At 40.7% G+C, this 21,964-nt stretch overlaps 1 protein-coding gene across 6 annotated transcripts in view; it reads left to right on the top strand.

Moving 5' to 3' along the window:
* CC2D2A (coiled-coil and C2 domain containing 2A) overlaps positions 1-21,964 on the top strand; it is a 136,389-nt gene that overhangs the window by 69,047 nt on the left and 45,378 nt on the right. For all 6 annotated transcript variants that reach the window (XM_025998462.2, XM_025998472.2, XM_072737754.1 and 3 more), the window contains 5 exons: positions 13,731-13,887; positions 16,091-16,238; positions 17,281-17,419; positions 19,414-19,617; positions 21,557-21,649. In XM_025998462.2, the coding sequence (XP_025854247.2) occupies positions 13,731-13,887; positions 16,091-16,238; positions 17,281-17,419; positions 19,414-19,617; positions 21,557-21,649 (741 nt within the window). The remainder of the gene's footprint in view (positions 1-13,730; positions 13,888-16,090; positions 16,239-17,280; positions 17,420-19,413; positions 19,618-21,556; positions 21,650-21,964) is intronic.

The following is a 21,964-nucleotide window of genomic DNA, read 5'->3' as shown; positions in this document are numbered from 1 at the left end:
TCCTGATAGATTTTCAATGTGAACAGAAGGTCAGCCTCTTCTTAGCCACATCTGTCCTTATGGTCTTGTCAGAAGAAGATCTGTTTCCTTCACCTCCTGAAAATGCTGGCCACAGTGCTCCTGTGCGTGCCTGGAGATGGGGAAGGGGGATGAGACGTGGGGGGTTCCTGGCTCTTTCACTGGAGGAGTACTTCAATATCACTGTCTGCCTGGATCCCAGCATGATATACCTCAGAAATCAATACCACCATAATCACAGGTGGCTATGATGAGGTGGCTACAGATTACAGGATCTCCCCAAAAGAAATATCACTGCTAATCCAAATCCCATCATAAGCAATATATTATATGTCCCTGTTTTAGTTTCCTAGGCCTCCCCAATTAAGCTGTACAAACTTGGTAGCTCAAAACAATAGATACTAATTCTTTCACAGCTCTGGAGGCCCTGAGGTCTGAAATCTAGGTGTCAGTAGGGCCATGCCCCCAAAAACTCTAGAGGAGAATATTTTTTTGCGTCTTCTGCTTCTGATGGCCCTTGGGGGCCCTTGGCTTATAGTGCCACTCTAATCTGCTTCCATCTTCGTGTGGCTATCTCTCTGTCTCTAAGTGTCCTTTTTTGTATCTTACGAGGACATTCTCACTAAACTTAGGCCAACCACAATCCAGTGTGGGCTCATCTCAATGTTTAACTAGTTACATCTATAAAGACCCTATTTCCAAATAAGGTCACATTCCGTGGTTCCAGGTAGACAGCAATTTTTAGAGGATATTATTTAATCCACTACAGTGTCCAAAGCTTGCTCTTCTAATGGTGAATTCTCTCCCATGATGCTAACAGAATTCTCTTTCATGATAGTAATAGGCCTGGTAACTAGGGTCACAAATATCTGGCACAAATGCCTTTGCTTGCTATCCACCACCCACTTAGAAATCACTAGTCCTCATCCACCATTTATGCAGAATTTTTCATTCCCATCTACCACCCTTGCAAGAAATGACAACTTGGTCATGTATTTTTCCCCCACTGAGCCTGGATATAGCTTCAGAATCCTTCTCAACACTCCAGACAGCCACGACCTATTGGTTGTAATTGACATTATCTGGAGATACGATTATAGCTTTATCATTATAATAATATTTAAATACTTATGTACTGGATTCCTAAAATCCCACTCTGGCCACTAGACCTTCCTTCCAAGATCCCCTGGACCTTCCCACAATGGATCAATTAAAGGTTGTGTGAACAAGGCTATGTCTCCAGGACCTTGTTCTCCTATATGACTGACATCTTTTCTGACTGATTAGTACTTGACCATGAATGTTCTTTAACATTCTGAACATCAACCACTACCTAGATCTCAGTAGTTAAAAGCCTATTAAAACTAGTAAAGGATGGTGCCTGGGGGGCTTAGTCAGTTAAGAGTCTGACTCTTGATTTTGGCTCAGGTCATGATCTCAGAGGAATGAGATTGAGTGTGGTGTTGGGTTCAGCACTCAGAGCAGAATCTACATAAGATTCTCTCCCTCTTCCTCTGCCTCTCCCCTCCACATTTGCATCCTCTCTCTCTCTCTTTCTCTCTTTCTCTCTAAAAAATATATGAATATAAAAAATAAGAAGGATCTTTAAAAAAAAAACAGTAGAGAAAGTTTGGGACAGCTAAGATAGGTTGTCCTTTTGAAATGGGAAGGAAGCATAGTGGAAATGCTCAGAATGAGAGCAGGGTTTCCAAGCAATGGGATGGGAACCCTGAGAAGATCAGCCCTGGGCACCCAAGGTCAACCACCTCAGATGGGGATTGTCCCAGAGGTTGTGGCAATTTTATCCTGTACCTCTTCATCCATGACCTGGTGGTAGGCAAGGGCAGAGGGCGTGATCCTCACTTACATGGCACCACATATCAAGACTCAATCCAGATTCTCTGCCATTCTGATAACAGCGCTGACATCTACCCAATTAAAAAAGTATTTTTTTCAATTTTAGAGTTGACGTGGCCCAGTAATCCCTATAATTCTTTAAAACTCTAATTTTTAAGAAAATACCTATGCATTCTGGAACTTGAAAAAAATAGAACTTATTTTGCTGCTAACCTGAAAGTTCACTATGGGTGGGAGGAGAAAGTGAAGACATTTTGTTAACATAAAAAAATGGTATTTGAAAGGGGATTGAATTCGGAGGTTTGGTGAAAAACTAAGATTTCTTAAAGCCTGAAAATTCCCTTTCTGAAGATCATCGGTGGGAAAATTATCTTTAAGTTTCTACTTGCTTCCCCCTTGGTTTACAACACTGTATGGCTACAGAGGGTGAAGTGGGGCGATGCTGCCAGAAGGTAAGCCTTCAGAGGCACCCAGAGTCACCTCCTACTCTGTGCTGGGAGGTGAGCTGGAGCCACCCGCTCCCTTGGGTCTCCTCCGGGTCCCCTGCTGACCGCCTGGACCACACAGAGGGCTCCTCTTCCTCTGTTCTCTTAGCAAAGCTGTGTCTGAGGGACTCTGGGATCCAGGCCACTGGGTTTCACATCACCACTCCCTATGAGACATACCATTATTTGCATCACTTAGCTACCATGCACCATGGATCAAAAGACACACTCTCATTTCAGATATGCTGAAATGTAAAAATCTAGTACTCTCTGTCCTACTAAGACCTGATTAATTAAGAGAGGCCTTTCTGTCCAGGGATTCCTTGAGCGAGCGGGGGGGGGGGGGGGCGGGGGGGGTGCAATGCCCTTCTGTTTGGATGGCCAGGGGCTTTGGATGGTTTAAAATCTGAATGCCTTTGGGGCAAGGATTGAACTCCACTGGCTCCCACATCTTCGTCACTTCCCACATGAACTCTCCTGCCCTGGCTCTGAATACATGTGCTTAAGTGACAGTTTATTTTTTTAAGATTTTTATTGATTTATTCATGAGAGAGACAGAGACATAGGCAGAGGGAGAAGCAGGCTCCCTGCAGGGAACCTGATGCGGGACTCGATCCCACGACCTCAGGATCATGACCTGAACCTAAGGCAGACATTCAACCACTGAGCCACCCTGGTGCCCCCAAGGAGAACCAGATTAAGGGGGAGAAGCAGATAGATGGGCAGAGTGAAGTGAGGGAGAGAAGCAGATGATAACATGGGATACCGCACCCAGTGGAAAGGAGAGGCAGCCCTGGTCCTCCTCCCCAACACTCCACGGAGAAGAGCACAGAGCAGGAGAGAAGCCCCTCTCCTCCTAGCAGGTGCCCCTGAGAGCTCACATTCCTTGGCCATCTCTCAGAGCTTCTCTGCTGGGCAGTCCTACATTTTCTGAATTTCCATGGAAGGAAAGACATCCTCCACTTTCCATGAGCACCAGTATTTTATTTTGCATATATTCTGAAACAGAAGGGAAGCCTCTTAGCCTCTCTCCTGTTTGCTGTCTTAGAGATTAGCTTGCTCCGATGTTGCAATCAAAACACATTTTTTAAGTAATGTGAAAAAAGTAATTCTCTAAAATATTATGAAATTGATTTTTTTTAAATAAACAAGCAAACTGTTATCCTAGAATACCAAGAACATATTCATAGGCAATTAGCGTGGCCCTGAGAACTGAATCATGTAACCTTTTAAATATTACAAACTAAAAGACCCTTGGCTAAGTTCTTAAGCTATCTATAGAGATTTGATAATGGATCAAATCACATATCATAATGGCTCAGTGGCCTAATTTTTATGATTGAGTAGTGATTACAGATGAAATTAATTTAAGGGCTATCATATTTCAACTCTCTAGGAATAGAACTGTGCCATTTGGGAATTCGCTGCATAATTGCAAGTGTGAGATTAGGAAAGTTTCAAAATTACTGGCAGCTTTAAGAGGGTGAGAAAAATTGTCTTAAATGCATCTGTTTATGCCAGTGTTATCAAATCCCCAACTTCAGAGCCTAGCGTGCTTCAGAAAAAGTTCTGAGATTCTCAAAATGATAATGCATCAGTTGGTGACCCAACAGCCAAGCCATGAATGTCTGCTGCTTAAGAGCCAATGAGTGTCTGATCCTGAGCCAGGCATGTGGTGGAGAACTGGAAGTCCCAGGTGGGAGGAGTTCCCATAGCGCTGCCTCCAGGAGACTTAAATTCTGCTGGGAGATGAGGAGAGAGCTACGAGAGAAACAGTACTTGGCTTTGTACGGATGTCAGGGACCCTTGATGGAAACAGCATTGACTGTGCGGTTTGATTCCTTGCATGTTTTGAACCCTAAGCCTGAAGCAAGGCTTGAGAAAGGAATGCCAGGGTCATCCTAGGAAGCAGGAGATAAAGCCAGAGCTGGCACGAAAAGCCAGCAGGATAGGATGGGGCCCAGCCCTAGAAACAGGCAGAAGGAATTAATTAGAACAGCACTGCGACCTTGAAAGGAAGGACTAATTCAATCCCTTCATGAGGGCTGGACCTGTGACAGTACAAAGGAGTTGAATCACGGCGGGCTCCAAGGGGAGGGGGAGACTTCTCGGGACATGGAAGTACAAGCGGGCCCAGAGTCCCTCCAGAAAGGTCCTAAAAATCCCCACTTTTGAGGTCTTTCCAAAACAAATGCTTGGCCTTTCAGAAGAATGAAGTTTGATTTAGAAAAAAAATCATTTGGGGGCACCTGGGTTGCTCAGTGGGTGAAGTGACTGAGTCAGTGTGATCTAAGGTCATGATCTCAGGGTCATGAGATCCAGCCCTGTGTCAGGGTCCGCAAAGGGCATGGAGCTGCTTACGATTCCTTCTCTCCCTTTCCCAAAGAAAAAGAGAGAGAGAGAGAGAGAGAGAGAGGAAGAAAGAGAGAGAGAGAAAGAAAAAAAAGAAAGAAAGAAAGAAGAAAGAAAGAAAGAAAGAAAGAAAGAAAGAAAGAAAGAAAGAAAGAAAGAAAAGAGAGAAAGAAAGAGAGAGAGAGAGAAAGAGAAAGAGAGAAGAAAGAAAGAAAGAAGAAAGAAAGAAAGAAAGAAAGAAAGAAAGAAAGAAAGAAAGAAAGAGAGAAAGAGAAAAAGGGGCACCTGGGAGCTCAGTCAGTTAAGCATCTGCCTTCGGCTCAGGTCATGATCCTGGGGTCCTGAGATCAAGCCCCTCATTGTGCTCCCCTGCTTAGTGGGGGTCTGCTTCTCCCTCTCCCTTGTGCACGCTTTCTCTCTCTCTCTCTCCCTCTTTCTCTCTCTCCCTCTCTCTCAAATAAATAAAATCTTTAAAAAAAAAAAAAAGAAAAAAGAAAGAAGAAAATAGTTTTGTGATGATTACCTTTATTTCTTTATCATTCACATCTGCATCAGTCATTCGTCTTCCTGACTTCCCAAATTGACAGCAATCACATTGTACTGCTGGGTGGCACTTATATTTTGTTGCATTATTATTTTTCCTTATGAGTCAATCCTGTCAATATTTCATATTCCTAGTATGGGGACTGATAATAGGAAATCCACCTTTTGAACCTAGTTGGTGATGACTCAAGTTCATTCCTACATCCTCTCCTGATTTCTCCCTCTCATCCACAGAACTGTGTTATTGGAGTGGGAGAAACAATTGTATTTGGAGAAGTGTCTTAATTAGCCCTTGGCCAGCTCACTTTCATGACTGCTACTGGTCCTTTGTGACATTAGACAAAAACATAGTTTTTACACATATATCTTCCCTATGAACTCAGTTGCATGATGCTGAGTCAGACTGTTGAAAACTGACCCCAAAAGCCGAGGTGAGCAGATACCAGGAAGCCCAACAGAGTGAAGAGCAGAGGAGCCTAGAATAGGTAAAAGGCCAGTGGATGCAGTGGGAGGATGGGTTGCAGGGGTCCAGGTGAGGTCACCTACATGTAAGAAGATGCAGGCTTGAATGGGACAGGGGCCTGTGAAAATGGAGAAATCCCTAGGAAATAACACTTATTGCTTATCCAACCACAAGACCAAATTCTTCACATACACTGTCTGATGTTATCCTTAAAAAAACAAAAACAAAACAAACAAACAAAAAAAACGCAGATACTATTATTCTCCCAGTGACACTTCAGAGATACCGAGTAACCTTACAACACCAAGCAGGTCAAGACGCAGAGGAGAATTCAAACCCAGTCCTGCCTGACTCTAAATTTCACTCTCATTTCACCATGTTAACTGGGTATAATGATAAAGAAGAGCAAAGCCTAAAACTTGACATATCTCCACACTTTGAGAGCAATTACTATGGGAGAAGTCTTAGAACACAACTTCAGGCATCACAGCACACTGAATTGTGTAGATATTTAGTAACGTCTAGTATAACAGTTCCTGAGCAATTGCAATATGCCAGGCACCATATTTTGTGTATAAACTCATTCTATGGGGTGCCTGGGTGGCTCAGTCAGTTAAGCTCTGCCTTCAGCTCAGGTCATGATCCTGGGGTCCTGGGATTGAGCCCTACATCGGGCTTCCTGCTCAGCAGGGAGTCTGCTTTTCCCTCTCCCTCTGCCTGCTGCTCCCCCTGCTTGTGCTCTCTCTCTCTCTCTCCCTCTCTCTCTCTCTCTGCCAAATAAAATCTTTAAAAACAAAAGAAACCTCATTGCATCCTCACAGTAGTCCCATGGTAGCTGTATCATTGTCCCTGTTACACTAAAATGCTGAGAACTTAAGTACCTACCCTAACGTCACACAGCCAGAAGGTAGCAGAACCAGCCCCCAGCCCACAGAACATGCTCTTATATCCACCTCATCATGCTGCACCCACTCATAGTCTGTACCTTAGATCCAACAGGCATCTTACTGCATAAACATCATGCAAGGATGAGGGAAAACAGGAAAATGATGGAAAGACCTCATGACTGAGGTCCAGTGAGATGGTAGGAGAAAAAAGGAAGATGCCAAGAGAAGGCTCCTCTCTCAGAGGCTTGCCAGAGAAGGCAAAAAGGGAAATGGATCAGGGTTTTGTCAGGGATTGTGGTTTACTTTGGGTGTAGTTGATTTGAGCATGTTTGTTAGCTGTGAGAAAAGCAACCAGTACAGAAAAGATTGGTGACTTTGAAAATAAAAAGGAAAGCGGTGGGGAGAGGAACCAGACCCCACACTATTGGGAGGGGTGGGGTCAAGACATGACGGGTAGTTCCTCTGGGGCAGGCATGATGACACAGGGGATGGTGTAGAGGACAGGGCTGGGAGGGGGTCCACCTCAGGTGCCCTCCACCTTTTCAGCAAAGGAAGAGAATATGTGGGCACAAGACTCAGAAGGGTTTCATTCAATCCTGAGGGAAATGGGGACCATGAGATGAGAATGTCATGAGCAGCCAAGCTTAAAGAACAGCCACTTGTACTGGACCCAGCATTACCAGGTGCAAGACATGGAGTGTTCTGCTTTGTTCTCTTCTGTTTTAAAAGCAGAGAATCATGATTTAAAACGATGCAACATAAATTCTACTTCGGAGGGGAATATTGTTTTTTAGCTCTCTTAATGTCCCTACATTTCTAAGGTTCTAAATACTGCTGGAAGGTCCACCTGCCCCAGATGGTTGAGTTAAAGCAAACAATATTACAAATAGAGTAATAATAACTGCATAAATCACCCCAAGTTAGACAAATATATAAACAAAACAAAACAAAAACAGAAACAAACTCTTAAATACAGAGAACAAATTAGTGGTTGCCAGAGGGAGGAGGGTGAGGAAATAAAAAAATAGGTGGAGGGCATTAAGAGGTAAAATCTTCCAGTTATAAAAGAAGTAAGTCACAGAAATGAAAAATACAGCATAGTCAATAATACTAGAATAACGTTGCATGGTGACAGATAATGACTACACCTATTGTGGTGAGCATTGCACAATGTATAGAACTGTTGGAGCACTGTGTTGTACACCCACCTGAAACTAATATAGCATAGTATGTTAATCAAAGTTCAATAATAAATTTTTTTAGATTTATTTATTTGAGAGAGAGAGAGAGAGCATGCACAAGCAAGGAGAGGGGCAGGGGGTGAGGGAGAGAGAGAGCATCTCAAGCAGAATCCATGTCAGCGTGAAGCCCCACACAGGGTTTGATCTCAAGGCCATGAGATCATGACCTGAGCCAAAATCAAGAGTCAGATGCTTAACCGACTGAGTTACCCAGGCGCTCCAATAATAATTTTTTTTAACCAATAATCTCAAATTGGTAGCCATGGATCTAATTGCTATTCTGAATTTACTGCTGCAACAACAGAAACATTTTAGAACAGTTGAGTGTAAATCAATTATATTTCCTGTCTTGTTTCTCCACTAGCATTCCACCTTCAAACACACAGAGGAGCACCCTTTTTACTCAGAGCAGTGCTTCTCTGGATCACGCTATTACCTAAAAGAATTCTCCCTTTGTAATTTTGCAACCAGGGAATATGTGGCAGTGTCTGAAGACATTTTAATTCTAACAAATGGGGAGCTGGTAACTCTGCTAATGGGTTGAGGCCAGGGATGTGGCTAGGCATCCTACAGTGTACAGGACGGCACACCACAATGGAGAATCGTCTGACCCAAAAAGTCAAAAGTGCTGAGTTTGACAACCCCTGACTTAGAAAAGAAAACCAAAAACTAAATTTAATTATACAGAAAGCTGTTTACAAACCCCAAACAAAGATGCCCAATTTCTGATTTTTTGAAAACAGCATTGCACCCTAGCTTTAAAAAGAATTGCTGACACCTTGAAAGAGCAGGGTGAAAAGTGTGGGAAAATTCTGGATTTCTTTTTGATTTTGACAGATGGAATCCATTTTTCCATATTAAAAAAAGTTGAGAAGTATCTTTTGAGACAGTAGTCTCAATTAACAAACCCTCCACTCCCCTTGAGTCATAACTGCTTCTGTCCTACAGACTCAGCCCCAAGAGTTCCCATTTAGTTCGTCTCCTGACATTAAACAGGAATGTGTTTCCAGAGACTGGGAACGAGGACCCTTCCATTGACATCCACCAGAAATGCCCCTTCTACAATAACTGCATGTCTTATGGATCCTTACTAAGCACACCTATAGGGAATAAGAACCCAAACAGAAAAGCTTAGAAGTAGGGTGCCTGGATAGCTCAGTCAGTTAATTGTCTGTTTGGCTCAGGTCATGATCTCAGGGTCCTGTGATCAAGCCACATGTCTGGGCTCCCTGCTCAGTGGGAAGTCTGCTTCTCCCTCTCCCTTTGCCCCTTTCCCTCTGCTCATGCTCTGTCTCTCGTTTCTCTTAAATAAATAAATAAAATCTTTAAAAGAAAGAAAGAAAAGCTTAGAAGCAACTCTTATGGTCCTTTCATAATGAAGTATTTGATGAATTATGAAAGTCCAACAAAGATGTTTTTGTAAAGCCGTTGGAGCCATGTAATTTAGAAATCTTATCTTATACAGCTGAGTAAGCAAACACTAAGTTCTAATGTTATAGAAAGAGATGCAAAGTATGTGAAAAATGTTTGGATTTGTTCTTATTTTTAAATATGCTTCACACACTTATTTAATTGCATTGAGTGTTGGAGCATTTTGGAATTCTGAAGTAGTAGGAGGTAAGAGAGTCACAAGGTCAGGGACACAAGGTTTAATGAAATGTTAAATACTGCATTCATGTCACTTTCTGAAACATTTTACCCTCAAAAATTGTATTTTCTGACTATTGGTATGCTTTCTATTCCCTTCACTTGAAATGATATCAGGACTTCATTAACTCCTGATTTTTTAAAAGCATACCTTTAAGGCTTAATGTAGTTCATTTTTTTTACCTCCTTGCCTTTGGGGACTCAGAAATATAGATGATTTCATTACAAATATGGAATATGCCATAAAATTCCTATAAACCCTCAGCAACTTAACGTCTTCTTTGAAAAAAATTAGTGTCTTGAGAAAACAGATCTTACAAATTTAATTTTTAAAAAAGAGATTCTTATTTCATAAAGTTTACTAAAATCAGTTGACCAGCAATATTTAACAAGATATTTGGGAAGTGTATTTATGTTTATGAAAGAGCTTTGTGAGCCACATAGTACTATAACAATGCAGGTACTTATTGTCAAGTGTATGCCCAGAGGAAGAAGAATAAACATTTATTGAACTCATAAGGGGGGAAGACTTTTGATCCATGTCCCAAAGCTTTACCACTGCCTTCCTGCAGAGCTTTAAATAACATCTTCATTTTACAATGAAAGCAAAAATCGTGGTATGTTGTGCCCAAGGTCACATGGCTACTAAGTGTCAATGTCAGGATTCAGATCTGCTGAACACAAGACTGCCCTGTCCTGTCCGCCACACTGCCCTCTGCAGGCTTCGAGAGGAGTTATAGGTAGGGAGGAAAATAAGACAATCAGGGGCACCTGGGTGGCCCAATCTGTTAAGCATCTGCCTTTGGCTCAGGTCATGATCCCAGGGTCCTGGGATCAAGACCCACATTGGGATCCTTGCTCAATAGGGAGCTTCCTCCTCCCTCTCCCTCTACCTGCTGCTCCCCCTGTCTGTGCTGTCTCTCTGTGTCAAATAAATAAATAAAAACTCAAAAAAAAAAAAAAGAGAAAATCTGAGAGCCATACTACACCAGATCTACCAGCTGTTCAGAGAAGAAAACCATTCCATTCATTGGATTTATCATTTAATGCCTCACTTCTAGGAGTGTCTGGCTGGCTTAATCAGTCAGTGGAGCATGAGACTCTTGATCTCAGGGTCATGAGTTTGAGCCCTATGTTGGAAGTAGAGTTTACTTAGTAAAAACAAAATAATAATAATAATAATAATAATAATAGTGCCTTACTTCTATTCAGAGTTAGCATGCTCCCTTCTAAATACATTAATTCCCAGATGGCAGGTACTGGGCATTCAAAGGGAAATCAAACAAGACCCCTATCCTCAGGAATCCCCATGTCCAGTGAGACAGATGATGCATAAATAAGGAATTTTGATAGAGTGGATAAGTATTTCTTTAGGGAGAGCATGGGATATAGTGATGGCACATACATGGGTATAGGACAGGTGCCTCACTTGGTGCCCAGTACACCTGGGCACCTTACAGTGAGTTAAAGCACCTGCGCTGAAGTGAGCAGGCCACACCTGCCTTGCTGAGATAGCAACCCTCTTGAGAGTTCTGAGCAACTAAGGAGTCTGAGACAGGAATAGCTCGTAGTCTTTTGATCACAATTGCATATGCTGAGGTGATCCTTTAAGTTTTGGTTACAGACATTGGGGATTATTTCTTGCTTGTTTGTTTTTAAAGTAGGCTCCATGCCCAGCATGGAGCCCAACACAGGGCTTGAACCCATAACCCTGAGATTAAGACCTGAGCTGAGATCAAGAGTCAGATGCTTAACCAACTGAGCCACCCAGGTGCCCCTAGAGATTGTATTTATAGTATTTCCATGTTTTGTTGTTTATTTCATTCAGATTTTAAATATTCTTTCAATCCTTATTTCTCACCAGTTTGTCTAAACTAATTATATGTTCTGGATCACGCTATTACCTCAAAGAATTCTTCATTCTTTGATTGCATTTCTGATTGTCCCTGGCCCATAAGGAAGACATAGCAAAAAAAAAAAAAAAAAGTATGAGTTTCAAAATGTAATATTTGTGGATTCAAATCCCACCCCAAATGGGTGGCTGGGGGAGTTTCTCCTCTTGGATCCTCAAATCCATCATCGAGAATTTTTGGGTCTATTATCTTGCTTAGTCTTCACCAGAAACCATCCTTTATAGGAATATGTGAAAGATTAGACAAAATACCAGACCAAAGCCTGTACTGGGCTGCATATAAATGGATGTCTCAATTAAGACATAGGCAAAAAATAAAAAATTTGAAAAAGAAAAGGAACTATATCATTTTCTCAGGCTAAAACTTCATGCTAGTGAGTCCATAATGTAACAGATCAACCAAGGTCTTCGTTGCAGGACAAAATAATCTGCTCAATGTTCTTTAAGTTCTGTAAGGTTACAACCCACAGGCTCTGATGGGAGTTTGGGGCAAGCAATAAGTGGCACTCCTTTTTCCATTAGAGCTCTAACCAATAAAAATAAAGAGAAATTTAAAAATTTAAAAATTATAGAAAGGGATGGGTATTCCCTAAAAATTAACAGAGGCTTGAGTAAACTTATCAGTCAGTCTCACTGTACAGAATATATTTTGATACTGATTCAAACAAGGTTTTATAGTAATTTTTTGGACCCTGAAGGAAATTTGAAACTTACTGATATTTGACATGATGAAGGAATTACTCTGATAATAATATTATAACTGTGCTTTCTTATATCCTTATCTTTTAGAAATGCATATTGAAATATTTACAGATGAAGTGATGTCTGGGTTCCAAATATTGGTGGAGAGGGGAAAGCCTGAGAATAGAAAGGAAATCTGATTGGCCATAAGCTAATGGTATTTGAAGCCAGGTGAGGGGTTCATACTATATTATTCTTCTAGGATTATATATTTGACATTTTCCATAAAAGATAGTTTTTAATAGAGAAAAATATTACCTATTTACTGAGAAAGATGGGGAATTTGATTTATTCATGGGCTTCCCACTGAGCCCTGAATTAGGTAGACTTGGCCCCTCAGCACAGGCAGGCCCAGACAATCACAGGTCTCTCGGTGCACACAGCCTGTTAGAATAGCTCACAGTGATACTGTCTAGGGTCCTGAGTTCAGTTGTTATGTCTTTGTCTTTGCCACAGTAGCCCCACCAAGTTCAGTCAGCCATCTGTCAAATGCAAGCTGGTGGATACCAGGGAGATGATGAGGCCAGAATGGCAGCCTAGCACAAAATCATCCTCATCCTTGGAAAAGAATTCATATCATATACCCTGTAAGGGAGAATAGGGGGTGAGGAGGATCTGTAGGGTCATCTTTGTGCATTTCAGTTGTAAGTGGAAAGTATTAATCAATGGGGGGGCTCTATTGCACAAGAAGAAAAATATGAAGATTTAATTAGTAAAAATGAAAGGAGCATTTTAGAGAAATGGGTACCAGCCAGAGACCTCTTGGAGGGAAAGAATAAAACACAGGAAAGAAGCCAGCAGAACTGTGGAATATTTTATTATCTTCTTGCCACAAAAGTGAAATGAGCCAAGGATGCAAGAGAAATTTGATCCAATGAAGCAAAGACTCCTATTGAAGCTGCATTGTATATTCATAATCTGTGGTTGCCTTGGCAATGGATCCTTCATTTCATAGTGACAGCATTATAATGAGACATGCCACAGTAATTAGAGCTACAGTTAGCCTAGTTGGCTCCTTCTTAGGAGAAGGTCCGTGAAGGAACTTGTAGGGTTTCAGCAGCTGACAAATTAAATGAGCTCTTGAAGGAAAGAATTTGAAAGATTTACTAAATAGTAGATTTGAACCTGATCTGATACTCTAGAGTACTTCTAGGTATAATAGTTTTCCTCTTGACTTTGCAGTTGATGTAAATAATAAATCATCTAGTGGCATGCCCATTTTATCTCACCCATTCCACCTGATGGTATTCTTTCTGAAACAACATGAACCAGGAAAAAAGAGGAAGCCCATTCTCCAGATAACCTGTGTATTGATTTGAAATGGAAAAACTGGTGTGGTAGCCTGCTACTTTGCTTAATCTCTCTATCCCAGGAGAGTAGACAAGAAGACAGGATGTCAACAGCTTGGCCACAAATTGGGTGTAATTTAGTCTCCATGAGAACCATAATAACACAACTCAACTTTTCCACTCTGAAATGGATGCTCTGAGCTAGACAGTGATCAACATAGATAAATGGATTAAATATCCAGGAGTGAGCACACTCTTGCTATTTTTATTGACTGTTTTTCTTCCTCAATTTCAGGTATATGAAACAGTTGGACACAGTGGTACCACTTTGCTAGCAGAAGTGTTTCTGCCTATTCCTGAAACTACTGTTGTCACTGGAAGGGCTCCTATTGAAGAAGTGGAATTCAGCAGTAACCAGCATGTAACACTGGACCACGAAGGAGTTGGAAGTGGTACAGAAAGCTAATCATTATTAGTGGCTCACAATTTTACTGTCAGTTTTGAACATAGCTTTTTTTTTTTTCATTTTCAAACAACCAGGTAATTCTAAAATTGCTTTCAGAAATTCAACTTAAAATGATTTATATAATTTTTTGCAAAGTCATTTTTATATATTGTTCATGGCCAGTAAATTCATATAACTAGGCAAGTATAAAGCAGTTTGAGAATTTGAATAAAGACCTTTAAAATGCCTTGACACCTTAATTTTTCTTCTAAGAATCTTTTCTAAGAAAATAATTTGAAATGAGTACAAAGCTTTGTGCATAAAAAAATGTACATCATGATATGATTCATAGGGCTGAAAATTGTGAAAAATCTTAAATAATTATAATAGGGAGGTTATTAATTAATATTCTCTCTCTTATCCCCTATAATTGTGATTAGATATATGATGGCCCTTCTTTGTCCACCATGTTTCTTAATCTCTGTAATATACTTGCTATCTTTTTCTTTCACTACTGTATTCTATAAAACTTCGTTAAATCTGTCTTCCAAGTCATGAATTCAGTCTTTGATTGCATCTAATCATCAAAATTCATCTTTGAGGCTTTGCTTTAATTATTGTATTTTTCACCTCTAGGAATTCTATTTATTTCATTTTCAATCTGCTTGGTCAGTTCTGATAACATTTGTCCTTTCTTCCAACTCTCGATCATTTCATTTCTTTTATCCATTCATACTTCATTTATTGTTAAAAAGGCATTATGCATATTTTTAATGTTTTGTACTTGATTATTTTAATATATATCTGTTTATTGGTCCGGTTCTGTTCCCTCTTATTCATAGTGGCTTATTTCTACATGTGTCTAGTGATTTTTTTATTGTGAGCTGTATCTGGAAATGTATCTGCAAGAATTCTTTAAGGTTCAAATCCATTCACCAACTGAAAGGTCTGGAGACCTAGGCTTCAGTTCTGACTTTCACATTGATAAGCTGTAGGTTTCTAGTAATTATATAATCTATAGGACTCTAATAATTATGTAATCTATTGAATATCATCTGAATCTAAAGATTCCTTTAATTCCTTTAGTGTCTTTTAGGGTGATTTTGAAGATTAAAGCATACGTTCAGTTTGAAAGAAAGATCTTTGAAAAATAAAAAGACGTTATAACAGCCTAATAGTGGTACTGTTTTGTGCTATGGATATGAACTGGAACTCCAGGGCATGCAGTGGCTATATTTAGTGCTTGAAATCTTTTCTTCCTTTAGTTGATTAAACAAACAGTCCTGAGACTTTTTATCATTAATTTCCAACCAGTAGAGGCCAAATAAGTAAGTGAGACTTACTGTTGTCACAGTAGTTTAATAAGAGTAGCTAAGGCTTGTCAAGTAGCCACTGTCTTCCAGGCACTAAGTGCTCGGCAAGTATGACCTCACTTAGGCGTGCTTCCACCCTCAGGCACTTGGACTTGTTCCTTCTGCCAAAAATGCTTTCTCCCCACATATCTGCATGTCTCACTTCCTCATTTTCTTCAGGTCTTTATCCATGAGTCCCTTCTCATGGAGGCTCCTCTGCCACCACATCCCCCCAAAGCACGCATATTCCATCTACATTCCCTAATTTATGGTTTCTCTTTCACATTTATCACTCTCTAACGGACCACACGTTCCTCTTATTTCTCTTCCTTATTTCCTGTCTCCTTGGCTGGAACTTAAACTTGAGAACAGGGATTCTCATCAGTTTTGCTCCTTTACTGGTATCTGCAGTCTAGAATAGTGCCTGGTAGGAGGGAGGAGCTCCAACATGCATCTGTTGAATGAGTGAATCAATGAATGTCTTCATAGTAATCTTTTTGAGGAGGTACTATTATTACCCCTACTTTACACATAAAGAAATGAAGGCTTGGAGAAGTTAATCAATCTGTTTATGGTCACACAGCTGTTAAGTGGCAGAACCAGAATATGCACACAGATGGTCCCACTGCAAAGTGTCTCATTCTTTATATGGTCTACACTCTGCTGTCAGAGACAGAACTAAGAGGCCAATTCTGAGCATCATTGCCTGAAGAAGTTCAGTGATGCTAACCTGAATTATGTGTTCCATCCTGCTAGCCCTTTCCACTCTATTCCATTTGTCTACTGTCTGCCTTCTTACCAGAACTGGGCTTACTCCCTTTTTCTAAGCAACATCTGTGTAATCTGGTGTTTCTCTAGGAGTGCCCTTCTCATTTGAAGCTGACGGTAGTAATCAATTGATTCTAATGACATCGGGGAAAATCTCCAACAGTGTGGCATGGGCCATTGGAGAAAATGGGATACCTTTAATTCCTCCACTGTCACAGCAGAACATCGGATTTAGAAGGTAATGTGTGTCTATAACAATCTGATGAGTAATGTCAGCATTTGTATTAATGATATGGGAGGAAGAAGCTTGCAATATCACATTCCTTCCTTTTATTCTCATGTGCCAGTATTTCCAGGGTTTTTTTAATTTTCTTGAGGTAAGAATTAAAAATGTGAATAGCCTAATAAGTATTAGATGTTTAGCAGTGTCAGAAACAGCAAAAAGCATTTTTGCCTTATTTCATCTCTCCAGTAACTCTGTGAAGGATTCCTGTACCCACTTCATAGCCAGGGGAAGTGCACAGCACACGGTTGTGTATATGTGGTTCTCTACGTGAATGATGACAGTGGTAGAACCTTCTGGTTATTATAGGTCCCTTCTATCAGATTTGTTCCTTGATTGCTAGCCCCTTTGGTTCCTTTCCAGACCAGAAGAAAGGCACTCTGGGTCTCAGCAGGTCCCCCTAGGCGGGTCCCACCTCCTTGTGATTGGTGCGTGTCCCAGCAGCCCGCACTATGGGAGCCAGGTGCCAAGGCTCAAGTCTTGCTTTGGTCCTGCCCCAACAGATGTGTCCTGAGTTGATCTCATGTCTTTTTGATGATGGCCATCCTAGCAGGTGTCAAGTGATACATCACTGTGGTTTTGATTTGCCTTTCCCTGATGGTGAGTGATGTGGAGCACATTTTCACATCCCTGCTGGCAATCTGTATGTCTTCTTTGAAGAAATGTCTACTGTGGTCCTCTGCCCATTTTTTAATTAGATTATTTGTTTTTTTTGCTACTGAGTTGTGAGTTCCTTGTGTATTTTAAACATCAACTCTTTATCAGACATGTGGTTTGCAAGTATTTTCTTCCCCAATTCACTCTTCTCTATTATCTCTATGACATACTTAGTAGCAGTCATCAAGTAAAGGAAACTGGCAAAATTCCTTCCTTATGATCAGATTTTCTCCCATAGACAAGAAGAGCCTCTTTAAGCAATGCTGTCCCTGGGATTTTGGGGCCTGAGTCAAACTGCCCTGTGAAAGTGTGCATCTCATGGCATTAACTTTTCTTCCAGTGCTTTGAAGAGGGCAGATGCCATCTCATCTATTGGCACGTCAGGATTGACAGACTTGAAAAAATTGGCCAGATGGGCAGCAGAGTCCAAGCTCGACCCAAACGACCCCAACAATGCCCCCTTGATGCAGCTAATCTCGGTAATGTGGCAGGAGAACCATGTACACACTCCCATTTCTTGACTTGGTGCGATAATAATAGAAATGGCTCAGACCTTTACACGCATTTTCTTTCACACAGTGTTCTCCAGTGTGATAGCGTTTCAGAACATGAGTGGGCTGTTGAATGACAGGTTGACGGTCCAGTTCTGCCTCAGCCTGGCTGTGCAATCAAAGCAAGCACCTGTGCTTTTAGGTGCTGTGACACCCTCACAGTGTAGCCATGAGCACATGCATTGCTGCATTTCAACACTCAGCTGGGCACACAATCAGTATGCAATAAATAATAGTTGTTGTTGCAGTGTTGTTGTTATTCTTACCTCCAACTTCTATAAAACCATAAAGAAAGGTCTTACTTGGCCCCTCTGATGGAGAGGAGCCTGAGTGTGGACCCTCAGAGTCCCTTGCTCAAGCTCACAGTACTGGTAAGAACTCAGGTCCAGATCAGTCTGATTTCAGAACACATGCTTAGTCTATCACATTTGGAAGAGCTGGTGGGGTGTTTTAAGAAATGGTGGTTTTGTTTGCTTGTTTGATGATTAATTAGATTATCATTTAGGTTTCATTTAAGTATGTTGAGATAAATTGCTTGTGTCTATCATAACATTCAAAATTCTCTCTTCAGTGAATTCATAAATAAAATGGAACTTTAGTCAATAAATGATTGTTCTTGGTGGCAAATACAATTGTTCTTACTCCCAAGTTCATAATTCCCATAAAAACATAATAAACAAGTAGATGATCTGGAAAGTGACCATAGCAACATATTCTGTGATTATGCTACTAGTGTGAGTTCATCAGCAGGGTAACTATAACCAGGATTACATTTTCATTTCTGTCTTTGACTTTCTAAGATAAGTCTCAAAGTAAGTTCTGGCTTATTTTGACCTTTATCTTTATAAGCTCTCCTTCCAACATGATGCTTCTTAATGTCACTGAAAGAAATATTAGAAAGAATAGGCCATATTACCTAGAGTATAGTCTATTCCATGTAGAGTTTTCAAATCATGCTTCAATTACTATATTTAAATCAGTGGTAAGAAAGTACAAATGTCACCTCCATTTTTCCCTTTTTAACTATTTGTCTTCCCATAGATGGACAGAACACAGGGCTGGCCTTCCTGACTAGTCTCTTTTTCTGGATTTTCACAGCAGGATCACCTTTCCTATTGCACAGCCCCAACAAATCTCTGCTCCCTGTTTTTCTTCCTGTGAGGAGGAAGTTGCCACTGGCAAAGCACCCAGACAAAGTGCAAGCAGACCGTGGGCAGGGTGCAGCCCCACCTGCTCAGCCTCTCAGTGGTTTCAGAAAGGCTGAAACCATCCTTTCTGTGCCAGTGTAGGGGGGTGAGCACCCACATCCATCTCTGGCTCTCTCTATTCAGTGAACCAAGGCCATGAGGTGCTGTTCAAAGACAGAAGAGCATGACCCTGGAGCCAGAGAAGCCAATCAGCTGATTCTGGTCCCTTATCTACATGTGTACATAGTTGTTTTTTTTTTTTTAAATATTTTAAAATATTTTGTTACATATAGTTTTAAAGTTATATTAAGTTATACTTAAATATTTTAAGATAAGATATATCTTAAATATATTTTGAATACATATATTAGATCTTACATACACTGTGTATATAAGCAATCCTATTTCCAGTTGGCACCTAGTACTGATACTGATAGAAATCTCTAACTTTTCAGCCTGTATATTTGCATAATATGAGGGAAGCGTGCATACCAAAAGATGAACTTTACAATTTTTTTTTGCAAAAATGATTTGGGGTACTTTTTAGAGCTAGGACAGTAATATAATAGCATCTACCTTATAACTATGATATTTTAATTTATTTTTGTCCTTAAATGAATGCAGGATGTTTCAAGTCTCAGTCCCAGCTTCCGTTGCCAAAAGCTCACTGCTAGGTTCCTTCAGATGCAGTCTGCCCATGGCCACCTAAAGTTGTGCCCCTTCTGTTTTCTATAGGTTGCTACCAGCGGTGAATCCTATGTCCCTGATTTCTTTCGACTGGAACAGCTGCAACAAGAATTTAACTTTGTCTCAGATGAGGAATTAAATAGATCCAAACGATTCAGGCTTCTTTGTCTTAGAAGCCAAGAGGTACCAGAATTCCGAAATTATAAACAAATTCCAGCATATGACCGAGAAATTATGGAAAAAGTATTCCAGGTAAGAAATTGCCATGGAGGAATTAATAAGATAATTAACCAGCTCAGTCCCGTTCAGTATACTATTACCTGTGTATTTTCTTGCTGTCGTGTTCTCAGTAGTGATACTGGTTTCTCGTTTATAGTATTTACCATAACCTTTCCATTCTTTTTCTTTTCTTTTTTTTTTTTTTAAGATTTTATTTATTTATTCATCAGAGACACAGAGAGAGAGAGAGAGGCACAGGCACAGGGAGAAGCAGGCTCCATGCAGGGAGCCTGATGTGGGACTCGATCCTGGGTCTCCAGGATCAGGCCCTGGGCTGAAGGCGACTAAACCGCCGAGCTTCCTGGGCTGCCCCTCTATTCTTTTTCTTAAACCTAATGTCTAAATAATCTCTTTGCCCAATATAATGACATATCAACTAAGAAAAATTAGAACTGTAGGGTTGAAAAGTATCTTATGTGTTACTATGGGAAATGATCCTGCCACATTGCTCCTGTCAATTCAATGCCATTTTAACACATTAAGTTATTTACTGAGCATAATGCTTGGTAAGAGCTGGGGGAGACCTGCTGGGGTCTCAGCCACCTTAGGTGGGCAGGGTGCACAGGTGAGGGGGTGCCCACAGGTGGGGAGACTTTGAGGAGCTACAGATAATGGGGTGAAGGGGCAGGCCAATGAAAACGAGAAAGGCAAGTTAGTATTGATGAGGTAAGTGGAGAGCCATTAGAAATTGATACCACTGTGATTTTTTTTATGTAAAAAATGTGGAAACTATTGAAGAATATTTTTGGCTACTTGGTTCTTTTGTATTAGATTAGATTCATGATAGTAAGAGATAAAAAGCCAACTTGAACTACCTTGGGCAGCAAGGGGAGTTTATTGGATGATGAAATGACAAAATAGAGTTAAATATCTAAAGATGCATGAATGGCAGGAATTCATCTGTGCTTCAGTGAGGGCCGGCCGGATATAGAACCTGAATGCTGCCAGGACTTTTCTCTGTCCTGTCAGGGCTTCTTATTGGTCCCCCATTGGAGACAGATTCTCTACTTGGCTGCATAGTCACCAACATTATCCAAGTTCACATCTAGTTACTTCAGCCAGCAGAGAGAGATGTGTCTTCTTGTCCCAAGCTTAAAATTCTTGGGAACAGCTAGGGGCACCTGGGTGGCTCAGTCAGTTGAGCATCAGCCTCTTGATTTCAGCTCAGGTCATGAATGCATCCCCCCATTGGGATCTTCTGAGCAGGGGATTCTGCTTGAGAATTCCCTCCCTCTGTCTCTCCCCCCACACACACATGCTTGAGGGTGCTCTCTCTCTCTTTCAAATAAATAAATATTTTTTAAAAAATCTTGGGAACAGCTGGCTTGTATTGCCCAGGCTAGGTTAGAAGCCACCCTGGGCATTCAGCTGTGACTAGAGAAGGAATGAAGCAGAACATGGCAGCTTCCTGGGCCCATGAGGGATTTTATGATAGATAGAGCAAAGTCAGCAGCCTAAGAAGACAACACTAACACTCATACTCTCCTCCAAGTGGGTGACCCAAATCAGCTGCAGCCAGATGCTATTTACTATTTTTGCAATTGCTCTACTTAAAATAGAAAAGACAAAAATGTAAGCCGAGGTTTGGGCTAAGTTGCTTGGGTGAGGTAGCAGGTCTCTCTGTTACCTTCATGGCCTCTGTTTCTTCCTACATGAACAGCTTATGCTATAATTGCTCTACAGAATTATCTTCTACTTATAAGGCAGTTCAACCAACTGGTACCAAAACCTACATACTGGATCAAAGATCAATTTTGAGCCAAAAATGAAGAGGAAGGTGGAAGAAGCATTTAGAACCATAACTTATTACTTAAATCACATGTGATAAATTCATCTCAGGATAAATTCTTTAATCTCACATGGGAGAATAATAATAATTTACAATCATAAAATTAATCCTTTTTAATTTTAGGACTATGAAAAACGTTTACAAGACAGAAATGTAATTGAAACCAAGGATCACATAGATACTCATAGGGCCATAGTAGCCAAGTACCTCCAACAGGTAAGGAAAATCACTTTACAGAATCCTCATAGGGGGAAAATAGCCAGCACCCTAACATCGGGGAAAGGTGGTGTCTATCTTTCTAAGTTATCTGTGGGTTATTTAAAAGTTACTTAACCTCTGTAGACTTATTTGCTCATAATTACAGATATGGAATTAACAGCCATCTTCATCTTTTGAACATATGAAATACTAGGATGTGTCTCAGTTCATTATCAGTGGTTATCTTAAGTGGGGCATGATTGCAAGGGACACAATTTCTAAGTCATGATTTTTCTCAAATTTGTATGTTTGCATCATATCACCTTTGTAATG

Source organism: Vulpes vulpes, chromosome 14, assembly GCF_048418805.1.
Source record: "Vulpes vulpes isolate BD-2025 chromosome 14, VulVul3, whole genome shotgun sequence".
Taxonomy (NCBI): domain Eukaryota; kingdom Metazoa; phylum Chordata; class Mammalia; order Carnivora; family Canidae; genus Vulpes; species Vulpes vulpes.
This window is presented reverse-complemented; position numbering and strand designations above follow the sequence as displayed.